We start from the raw sequence: 12,171 nt of genomic DNA on the forward strand, positions 1-12,171 counted from the left end.
ATAAACATTTCCAGATGGTGATTTATTTATTATTTATTTTTTATATTTTGTATAAATTATAGTTGCATTGTACACTAAGATACACATGTACGTATGAACAACCCAAATTGTAATTTGAGCTGTCAAAGAACGACTAATGCTCAATTTAGAGACAGAAGTGAGCAAATTTTAAAGAACTTGCTGCAGAAATGCTGAACAAATGCAAACGCTCAATTCAGGAACAGAGGTGGGATTTTGTTCAAGAAATAGCTGCAGAAATGTGAACAAATACAAATGGTCAATTCAGAGACACAAGTGGGTCTTTCATCGGTTTACTGTCTCCAACACTTTGAGCCAAGTAACAAGTACAATGCTGGTTAATTTAGCACTAAGTGTGATGAAACAGCAATGGAATGTTTACCTAATAAATAAACAAACAATTGTCTCTCCTCAAGAAAGTGTAAATAAACAACTTCCTATATGATAAACATGTTGACCTTGAGATCCATTGTTGACCTTGATACATGTATATATTTTAATATGCAAATTCGTATGCATAATCAGATTCGATACACATAATATTCATATTGATTAATATCATAAACTGGACACTCTTTCCCAAAAAGCAATTTGCTGTCAGTTGCTTCACTCTTAAAAAAAAAATTGTTAGGCCATTTCATGAAATTACTAATTAACTTTGGATTGTGACAGTTGTTGGTTCGAAAATTTAAATGCTAACTTTAGTGGTGGAAGGACATTTGAATGTTTTTAAATAAGGTTTATGGCGCCCAACGGATGCTGTGAATCATCATCATCATTAACTAATAAAACTAGAAGTCAATTGAAAAATGCAACCAGAGAGCATGACTTCACACATTTCCGGTTGAAACATGTAAATAAATTTCCTCTGGACCAACTGACCTCTGCTATGAGGTCAGATTTCTGTTTTTAGGGGCAGCCAATCATGATGTTTTTAAAAACAGAAAAACAGTTAATTGTGAGTAGAAGCATCATCAAGACATTCCTTTTGTTAACAAACAAATTAAGCCATTGGACACTTTCGGTAAACAGTGTTGTCTAAGGCCCACACTTCGTTTATCACAACTTACACATAAAATAACAAACTGGTGAAAATTTAGGCTCAATTGGTCATCGGAGTCGGGACAAGATAACGAGACAACCCACCCTTGTTTCCACTTGTTCGCTATGTCATGACATGTGTTTAAAATAAATCCATAATTCTCGATACCGAAAATTGATAATTGTTTCAATGTTTTCTCAAAAAGTAAAGCATTTCATGGAATAATATTTCAAGATATTTCACCATTACTTTCTGTAAACTCTGTAAGTTATTTGTAAATCTGTGAACTTTGATTTTTTGTTTGTATGTTCCGAAAGTGTATGATGGCTTTAAATGAAAATTATTTTATTACCAAGCTACAAAATGGTAAAAATATATTTCAGCAGCTCATTTGTTTTTAATTTGTTTGTGGAGTAGCCACTCTGGACCGGGCAAATGCAGAAAAACTTGTGTTGTTTACTTGCTTTCTGAGCCAAGCATCATCCTACAGAAAAAGAAAGAGAACAAAAATTATCAGAAGGGAATTCATTTTTGAAGACAGACCCCTTTAACTTGTTCTTTTCATTACTTTATTCATTAGATTTGTTATGAAGGATTTTTAATTTCAAGTTACTCAAATTCATTTCAAAATCAGATTGCTGAAAATGTTTTTTAAAGGCAGTGGACACTATTGGTAATGACTCAAAATAATTATTAGCATAAAACCTTACTTGGTAACGAGTAATGGGGAGAGGTTGGTAGTATAAAACATTTGGAGAAACGGCTCCCTCTGAAGTGGAGTAGTTCATTCTTACCATAAATTCCTTGACCTGACTGCTTCTTTTCTGACAACCCTTTTCTTATCATCGAGTCGGGGTACAAGACCTCGGATAACCTGAGATTGATAAGGAAAAATCTACAGGGAAAAAAGAGTGGAAACGTTATTGTAAAAGGTCTGAATCTGGAAAAAAGTATGATACATGAAAAAGATGTCAGTATTAGAGTTCATAAAATAAAATTATGAGGGATTCTGAAGCCAGATGGTTTAAAAACATATTGAATAGTAATGGAAAAATAAATTTGTGAGTGAGCGACTTTTCTAATCTAGTCCTAGGATTCCAACTGCCTCTAGCTACCGGGCAATCTCGGTGGTCTAGTTGGTAAGACACTGCTCTAGAATTGCAAAGGTCGTGGGTTCGAATCCCACCCGAGTAAAAATGCCTGTATTTTTTTTTTCACAGGACTCGGGAAATTACTGAGTATACAGTGCAACACACGTTGGTGTATATGGGTAAAAACCGAAAAAAGAATTAATATTCTTTATCCCCGATGCAAATTTAACATCTATTAATCCAATCCTTTTAAGTGCACCACACACAACTATCTCAACACTAGTAAAGAAATCAGTACCAGTAAACGAAGGGTACCTAATGATTTAAAGGTAAACAAGAAACAGCATCCCATCCGAATGACTTAGCACTATTGGGCAAGTGTCCTGACTCAAGTAGTGTTTAAGAAACAAAGCTTTTGTATTCATTTTTGGCAATTTCTTACTGATTACTGCACCCACAAACCCCAACCCATGTAACTCACTATGTGATGTGGAAGAGTCGTAATTTCACCAATACACCGCAGGGCAGATATTCTCACTTTCTGCAACAACAAAAAGAAGAAAGATAAATTATAGTTGTTTCAAAAAATGGAGTAGCCCAAACATCGTCTGAGCAAGCTTGTGCTATGGACCCCTACTCAAGGATATCGTTCCTGTGGCAGACCACAAACCACCTTTGTGGACACCTTGTGCTGAGACTCTGGCCTGCAACGGGAGACCAATGTGTTTGGCGGGCTATCATTCGATGCTCTGCATCGTCTGAATGACACATTGAATGACACACTTTAAGACCATGGTCCAATTCATAAAGCTGCTTAAGCACAAAAAGTAGCTAAGCACAACAAAATTATGCCTACCAGAATAGACCTTATGCATTGGCGTCATCCAGCCGCCATCTTAGAGGAAAAACAGTGACGAAACAATCGAGACGCACAGATTTGTACGCACGACGCACAGTATTGGCCAATGAACAACCTCCTTTTGACCTCTAGGTGAGGGCGCCCTACTGAAATGACGTCATATGCATAAGGTCTATAAGAATATAACTACCATGTCACATGAAAAATGTCTGCTTAGCAGACAAATGTTTAGCAAAAGTTTCTACTTATAGGCACCGAACACTAAAGGCCTGTGTATATGTGTATAGACGGTCGCCCGCGCAATGGAAATCTTGAATCATGACACAGTTTATAGTCATCGCCGAGGCCTAAAAACTGTCTTTTTATGATCGCGCGTCAAGACTTCCATCCCCCTTCATCGCGCAATTGACTATGACTAAAAATATATATCAGCATAAAAACATACTTGGTAAGCAGACAATGTTTCCATACCACTTACCATAGATGCTTTATCTCCAGCAAGTCTCAAAAGCTCAGGCAGTAAAGAATTCACATACTCCGATATGATGCTAGGCGCATCGTGGGTTAGCGTCTCTAACCTCTCTAAAACTGACAGACAGAGGGCCCCGTTCTCTTGGCGTAGAGACTGGACAAGAAGTGGCATAAGAGGGGGTAGTTCACTGAGCAGGACTTGACGCGGGACGAAATGAAGGAGATTTGAGAGGGCTTGGAGATAATTTGTTTTCTTTTCTGGAATGAAAATATAGACACCAAATAAAGTTTTCTGACTTAAACAAAACATTAGTTATCAGGTTTATGATTGAAATAAAACTTTTACCTGGGGTCGTCTTTCCATGTCCATCAATAATGTTTGGTAGCAGATAAAGAAAGAATCGTTGTCTGTACATGAGCTTCACATCAGCATGAGAAGCCAAATTTAAGACGTCTTCAGTCTCATCCAAGATTACAAAGAACCCCTTGGCTGCAGTGAGACCCAAAACGTCATCCTCAAATAAATCAATAAGATGTGCCGCAAACTCCTTGAAGGCTGGATGCGATCTCAACAAAAGTGACTTTGAGAGCTGTTCGTGAAAGGAAAAGGAAATTATCAAATCATTCCAAAATATTTGGATGAGGTTTGTATAACATGTATGTTTACTTTCCATATATCAGAACTACAATCCATTAAATGCACTGGACACTATTGATAATTACTTAAAATAGTTGCTAGCATTACAACTTACTTGCTAAGGGGCAATTGAGAGCTATAAAACATGAGAAATGGCTCCCTCTGAAGTAATGTAGTTTTTGAGAAAGAGGTAATTTTATCACTCAAATATTAACAGACTTTAGACCTGAAGTCTTTTATTAGGCAGCTGAAAGCACACAAATTTGTGCAACAAGGGTGTGTTTTCTTTCCTTATTCTCTTGCAACTTCAACGACCAATTGAGTCCAAATTTTCACTGATTTGTCGTTTTATGCATATGTTGGGATGCACCAAGTGGGAATTGTTTTTATACAATTACCAAACGTGTCCAATGCCTTTAGGCGCTTCAAAACTCTAGTGTGAGGTGCTAACAAATAAACCAACTGCGCAAATGTGAGAAAAATTAACCAAATTTCAAATCTCACTTTTGCAAAAAACAGACAACTATTGTTTACCCAAATCCATGCACCAAGTGCTCTTTGTCTGCAGTCTTCATCGCCAAGCTGATTGAGTTTGGATAAGATGTGCTTCTTACAAACCTGAATGGTCTGATCTAAATCTGCTCCTAAAGAAAGTAAAACAAAAATATCAGGAATAAATGATCGAAGTATAAAGGTAAGGTTTGCAGTGACACCATGTAAGAAATCTCTTGTGTGAGTAGTGGTGGCTCTGAGCAGAGCCGGTTTCTGACCAACTGTCAGGAGACCAACTGTGCTCTGACCAACTTCTGGAGAAGATCTTAAAGGCAGTGGACACTATTGATAGTTACTCAAAATAATTATTATCATAAAACCATTCTTGATTACAAGTAATGGGGGAGGTTGATATAGTATAAGACATTGTGAGAAACGGCTCCCTCCGAAGTGGAGTAGTTTTCGAGAAAGAGTAATTTTCCTCGATTTTGATTTCGAGACCTCAGATTTTGAGGTCTCGAAATCGAGCATCTGAAAGTATACAGCTTCATGTGACAAGGGTGTTTGTTTCTTTCATTATTATCTCGCAACCTCGGCGATCGACTTAGCTCAAATTTTCACAGGTTTGTTATTTTATGCATATGTTGAGATACACCAACTGTGAAGACTAGTATTTGACAATTACCAATGGTGTCCAATGTCTTTAAGACGGTCAAAGCCACCACTACTCGCACATGCGTTTTCTTACATGGTGTCACCGCAAACTTTACAAGTACTTATACCTTACCTAGGCCTACTCAGTAATCTTACACCATGCACAGCCTAAAAGGTTTATCTTAAATGAACAAACTTTCTTATCAAGACATACTTTTTAACTAAGAATATGTTCTAAAAAAATAGATAATTGAATTAAAGAATAATCTTCCAGAATCAGATATCATTTCAAAAACACTATTTGTATTTACCACTAGGCCTAACTGGGATAGGTTTAATAGTAATACATAACTTTTAATATCAAAATTGTTAAATACTGTAAATATTGTTTTCATGTAAGTAATAGAGATGTAATTTTTGCAATGGGTAAATGGTTTGTCAGTTGAGTAAGAAATACATCATGTAAGTAATAGAGATGTAATTTTTGCAATGGGTAAATGGTTTGTCAGTTGAGTAAGAAATACATCATGTAAGTAATAGAGATGTAATTTTTGCAATGGGTAAATGGTTTGTCAGTTGAGTAAGAAATACATCATGTAAGTAATAGAGATGTAATTTTTGCAATGGGTAAATGGTTTGTCAGTTGAGTAAGAAATACATCATGTAAGTAATAGAGATGTAATGTTTGCAATGGGTAAATGGTTTGTCAGTTGAGTAAGAAATACATCATGTAAGTAATAGAGATGTAATTTTTGCAATGGGTAAATGGTTTGTCAGTTGAGTAAGAAATACATCATGTAAGTAATAGAGATGTAATGTTTGCAATGGGTAAATGGTTTGTCAGTTGAGTAAGAAATACATCATGTAAGTAATAGAGATGTAATGTTTGCAATGGGTAAATGGTTTGTCAGTTGAGTAAGAAATACATCATGTAAGTAATAGAGATGTAATGTTTGCAATGGGTAAATGGTTTGTCAGTTGAGTAAGAAATACATCATGTAAGTAATAGAGATGTAATGTTTGCAATGGGTAAATGGTTTGTCAGTTGAGTAAGAAATACATCATGTAAGTAATAGAGATGTAATGTTTGCAATGGGTAAATGGTTTGTCAGTTGAGTAAGAAATACAGATTGAAGTTACAAAAAGACAGATAAATAGAACTAGAATTGGCCTCCGGTACTTAACTTTACAGCTATTCACTTTATTATGATCAAACTGTGACTGATCTTTAAGCCTAAAAGTAATCATTATGTTAATCTTTACTCATTATTGTTTTCATTCCAGAACAAAATATTATTTTCTTAAATAAATTTCATACACACGCCAATGCACACAGCTCTGTGTTACAGTAACTGTGTGTGTGGACATTCTTTTGTTCTGTGGTCGCTTTCACAAAGAGTTAGGACTAGTCCTAGGAGATATTAAAAAATTAAGGCTAGTCCTAAGTTTAAGTCTTAACTCTTTGTGGAATCCACCCGTGTAACGTAAGGAAAATACCATTCTTCAACACTGTAATAGTTTACTGTGTGGATGTGTGGAAGTCCACAGAATGTTTTAGGTCTCTACATTATGTGGACCTCAGTGGTTCTGAGGTCCACACTTCGTATTGAAGCTTTGCAACATGCATGCGGCCCTCGAGTTAAGCCAGCAATCATCAAAAATCAATTTAATCACAATATTTGATTGACTTAAAGTGATAACACCATAACACTATCAAAACAACAATGGCAACAAGGGGAAAAATGAGAAAATAGGTAATCAGAAATGACAAAAGCAATGAAAATATACAAGATTTAAGTGAATATAAAGGCAGCTGTAAAATTACAGCTCCACAAAGTTACAGAATACAATTATTGTTTTCAACAAAATGGAAATGACACAAAGCAAAACAGTTATGGGCAAAACAAGGTCAATACAAGTATAAAGTTAAATGACACAAAAAAACAGAATCTTGATAGCACTTACAAATAAACAAATTTTGGGCTGAACAAGGACAGATTTACGAGAGTGGGACTTAAATCGGCTTCCTCAAGATTCATGTGCCGGTGTCCTAGGGAAATCTGCCCCCTGTAGATTCTGTCCCCCCATACGGGAAATAAACAAGGGCTGGAGGATTGTTCAATAGAGGGCGCTATCAGAAGAAGTTTGTACACAGTTCACCGTATGGGGATACAGAATCTCCTGCCACACCGGCGCCCTAATGTTGGCCGTCTCCCTGTTTTGCTATTTACAATTTAAAATGATGTAAAACAAAATTAAAATAACACAGAGTAAGGTTTTCGAGTTTGAAAGAATTGAATCAAAAACCACAAGAGTAATGGGTGGAAGAATTTTCATAGACGTTCTGAGCTGATCACAATGGTTGGTGGTAAGACGTCTGCTCTAGATCATCCAACCCAGTGTCGTAGCTAGACCAATTTTAGTAGCAGCTCTAAATCCATTTTAGTCCACTTAGGGTAAGCCGTTCAAAAAAAATTATTCATGCTCAGATATATGGGGCCATCATATCTAGGAGAAATCTATGCTGGGCAGCACAGTGTGTTTTGCTCAGAGTGCTGGACGAAATTTGTCATTTCTGGGCAGGCCCGCCCCTCACCGCCCACTGTGGCTACAACACTCGTCCCACCCAAGTAATATGCCTGTGATTTTTTCACACAGAACTCGGGAAAGTACCAAGTATAAAGTGCTTACATACATCAATGTAAGGGTAAAACCCAATAATATTCTAATAACAATGATTAAGACATTTACCTGCAGTGTGTTTGTTGACAAGTCCAGCTAAACACTTAGCAGCAGTTGACCTTATGACTTCGCAGTCACATCCTGTGGCCATCTGAAGTAACTTTGTTAAGACCTCAGACTGGTCTGGAATGGTCACTTCTCTCCGGACAGAACAGATACAAGCGGTCAGTAAAATGACCAGCTGGTGTTGAGGCTCTGGCGAGTTAATCTGCAAGTATACATTATTGTATATAAGAATAAACTACAAAGAAATAGTACAGGTCTGTATGGTTCGTTTTTGAAAGGGCAAGGGCACCAAGGCATTTTCCCCTTGGTAAAGGGCACTCTATGAAAAAATTGTAAACATCTACTGGAGCATTTCAAGGGCACCTAGGCAATGACCAGGGGAATGGAGGCAACTGCCTCTAGCTCTAGCGACATCCGACACATGAACAAACTTATCATGGTGCATTTGATTTCACAGTCATCATTTTCCCTTGCTACAAACAACCGAGTATGTTAATGTATGAAGTATAGTACAACAAATATAACATGGTTTATTTCGGGTGACTAGTCGATATGAGCTCCCCTCAGTATTGGCAAACTTGTCAACTTCCAATACCTTGGGGAGCTAATATCAATTATAACACACCTCTTGCTTTTTCTGTATTCTGGTTGGCTGAAACACTGTCACGTGGGATGAACTAATATAGTCTAGTGTTTTGCGGGAACTAGTTCCCGAGCGGGCACTAGTCTTTAAAAATAGTGCCCGGTTACAGCGCCCTCTCTTGCCTTGAACCGTGAACAGCAACTACAAAACTTCCTTTCTTTTCCAGATTTCTGTTCTTATTTCACATTTAAGACCGAGCTGTGTTTTAAAACACATATTGACTGGCATAATTCGGTAACTAGTGTACGTCTATTCCCCCTCGGGCCTCTGGTCACTCAAATTCCCTCGCAGGGAAATAGACGTACACTAGTTTCCTCATTGCCAGTCAATATGTGTATACTAGTCACCCTCAAACTATGTTATATTTGTATAATAATATTTGAGCTAACCTGTAATGGATTAAACACAACGTCAGCCGGTAAACTGTCTGTTTGCTGTAAACTGCTGAGATTCTGTCTGTGAAAGATCTCGATGTACTGATGGCAAAGTTCTGAAGCTGAACTGAAACATAATCATTATAATCACATTTTAAATGATAAATTTATCAGGAAATAAAAAAGTAGGCAACAAGGTCTTAAGCGTCCGGACAGAGCCAAAGGCCACGGCCAAATAACATAAGACAGCAATTAAGTTTTGGTTTGGAAACATAGATACCATGTTAAAATGGGAAACATTTGAAAATGTCACTTCAGATCATGACCTTCACTTTGACTTTTAGGCTCAGTGGAAGTGTAGTCGTTTGTGGCCGTTGAGGGCGTTTTGGTACACAACCTAAATTGACAGGTGATAAAGTCAGTGATAAAGTGAGGGAGGCTAATCATCCTTACTCGCAGCTAAAAGCTGAATTGCGAAGGACGCCGCTACATCGTGTTTGAGAAGCAGGCATGCAAAAGCCACTTTGGCAGCCAGCCACATCAACCCATTATGACCACGGAGCACAGCCAGAGATCGAAAGTTTTTGATTTTTTTTTTTAGGGAGAAAAACCGGATGGTATGGAAAAACCCTCGTGGCACAAAAGAGAACAAACGCACAACTCAAGTCACATATGGCCCTGGCCGGGTATCGAACCAGGGTCACCTTGGTGAGATGTGAGCGCTTCATATACAAGCCAACCGTAACATACCTTGCTTCCAGAAACTGGACAGCGTTCCTAACAATGGCCGCTACAAGTACAACGACCTCTTCATTACAAAGCATCTGGGTGCATTTGACCTCTGACCCCTCTCTGCAGGCAGCTATAACCGATCTGCTGAGTAGTGCCGGCAGGAGATGTTGATAGAGAAACTGGAGATTCGTTGGATCCGTTCTGGTCTTTGTGACGATACTTAGGAGACTTTGACACGTAGCAACGCATTCATCAGTTTTGGATGCATCGTTAGCTGTAATAGAACAACAATTTCAAATTAAAAGCCTACGTTCATCAAAGGGAAGGTGCATGTATACGTTTGGAAATGACTCTGGAAATTAATGGCAATACAAACTTACTAGGTAAGAAGTACCACAGCTTTGGATAGTATAAGCATGTTGAGAAACTTTTCACTTTGAAGTCCTGCTCTTATGGAAAAAGATATAACTTTTTATCCCCCCAAATTTGATTCTGAGAAGCAATTGAGTATTCCAATTGCAAATTATTGAACAAAACCGCTCCAGTTTTTCGGCAATATCTCAAAAATGCTACTTTTATGGTATATATCTACAACTATACAGGATTGAAACAAACAGTGGGTTCCAATTATCGAATGCACACAACCCCTTTAATTACAGAGCTGACCACATTTGGATTTTGCCATCAGGGAGATTTTTAGATAACAATTTTATACAACAATCAGATATTAAGAATCACATAGTCATTCAACATAATGGGGACAGAGCTTCCATAATCATGGAAGTCTTCAGGTTTGAACATCAGAACATGGAAATATTGGTTTATTTTCAGGAAAGCTACTGCAACGTCAGGGAGAGCTCCGCAAATACAAAAACAACAACGATGGTTCCAGCAAAATGAAAGAATTCAGTCACAAACCTGTACAGAGGAGCTCCAGATGCTTCAATAGTTTCTCAACGATACTTTCCACTAGTATTGGTTTGGTTGCTAAGGCGGCCATACTGGATAGAATTGTATGATGGGATACCGCTGGGACTTTCTGGCTGTCTCCTGAACCTACTTCCATTGGTTCTAAAAGGTGGAGAAAGTAAAACCAGGATTAGATTACAGACGATCAAGACCTCTCAATAAAGGACAATTTTGTTATCTTTCCTCGCCTTTCACTTATGGGGTTTTCCTCCCACATCTAAAACTGGAACAACTTCCTTCCTTGTCTTCTCTTCATTGGGTTCCTGGCTAATACAGTGATTAAAGGCAGTGTACACTATTGGTAATTACTCAAAGTAATTGTTAGCATAAAAACTTACTTAGTATCGAGCAATGTTGAGAGCTGTTGATAGTATAAAACATTCCGAGAAACGGCTTCCTCTGAAGTGTCATAGTTTTTGAGAAAGAGGTAATTTCTCATTCAAATATTAAAATACTTCAGGCTTGAAGCCTTTTTTATGCATCTGAAAGCACACAAATTTGTGCAACAAGGGTGTTTTTCTCTCACTTTTGTCTTGCACCTTCAATGACCAATTGAGTCAAAATTTCCACAGATTTGTTATTTTATGCATGTTGGGATACACCAAGTGAGGAAACTGGTCTTTGATAATTATCAAAGGTAGCCAGTGCCTTTAAGTTTTCTTTTCTGAGAGTCCTTGGCTTCACAACCAGAATACATGGAAAGAAATTAGGGAATTAAAGGGTAGCAACGAGTTGTTAAACAACTGTTTAAAATCAGCAAGGTCTTTGCCTTGTAATAAAGGCCCGAGCCGAAGGCAGTTGCCTTGTGATAAAGGTTCGAGCTGAAAGCGAGGGCTTTTAGTGCACGGCAACGACTCGCAAGGTTTTAAACGGCAGTTTAAAAAGTAACTACTCTTTTATTCCCAATTAAAAATGCCTTTTTGGTTAAAAGGCGTAATAAAGTCAAAAATAAAGTGTGTACACCTTATCCGTTTTCCGACGTGCTTGAGCTCTGTACGTCCGTGTGTTGCATTGTTATGACTGAGACGACAGTTTTCGGATCCGTTCGTGCGCGTAGTCTTGGTGCAAGACGTTTCTCGTTTTCCTTTTACGCATAGCATGAGCTACTCACCGACAGCGCCTGCATTGCTTGAAAGAGAACTGTCTTGCACCAAGACTAGCGCGCAGTATACAAAAAAAATGGTTATAAACAGATCTCCAGCTGGTCTTTATCAACCGTTAAAAAAAACACATGACGCGCTCTCCACCAATGCGAATAGTGAAACTGTTTGAGGTATTTATGAATGAAAATTTAATTCGTGATTTTACTTGGTGGGTTGTTTTTACCTGTACTGAGATTCATTATCAATGCTGGTAAGACAGTCTGTTCAGTAACTGATGGGTAATGTGTTGATACGTAGGTCAACGACCTCTCACTTTCCTGTCTGGTAAACGAGAAAAA

The 12,171-nt window shown here is 37.8% G+C and overlaps 1 protein-coding gene across 1 annotated transcript in view; it reads right to left on the minus strand.

Annotated features, from left to right (window-relative positions):
* Nucleotides 1–12,171, minus strand: part of LOC139940457 (MMS19 nucleotide excision repair protein homolog) — a 24,313-nt gene continuing 12,142 nt past the window's right edge. The window contains exons 13-23 of the mRNA XM_071936720.1: nucleotides 12,057–12,154; nucleotides 10,680–10,832; nucleotides 9,780–10,035; nucleotides 9,045–9,156; nucleotides 8,016–8,214; nucleotides 4,653–4,762; nucleotides 3,828–4,071; nucleotides 3,489–3,739; nucleotides 2,633–2,692; nucleotides 1,855–1,955; nucleotides 1–1,544 (exon numbers count right to left, since the gene is read on the minus strand). Coding sequence (XP_071792821.1) covers nucleotides 1,517–1,544; nucleotides 1,855–1,955; nucleotides 2,633–2,692; nucleotides 3,489–3,739; nucleotides 3,828–4,071; nucleotides 4,653–4,762; nucleotides 8,016–8,214; nucleotides 9,045–9,156; nucleotides 9,780–10,035; nucleotides 10,680–10,832; nucleotides 12,057–12,154 — 1,612 coding nt within the window. The 3' untranslated portion in view covers nucleotides 1–1,516. The remainder of the gene's footprint in view (nucleotides 1,545–1,854; nucleotides 1,956–2,632; nucleotides 2,693–3,488; nucleotides 3,740–3,827; nucleotides 4,072–4,652; nucleotides 4,763–8,015; nucleotides 8,215–9,044; nucleotides 9,157–9,779; nucleotides 10,036–10,679; nucleotides 10,833–12,056; nucleotides 12,155–12,171) is intronic.

Source organism: Asterias amurensis, chromosome 8, assembly GCF_032118995.1.
Source record: "Asterias amurensis chromosome 8, ASM3211899v1".
Taxonomy (NCBI): domain Eukaryota; kingdom Metazoa; phylum Echinodermata; class Asteroidea; order Forcipulatida; family Asteriidae; genus Asterias; species Asterias amurensis.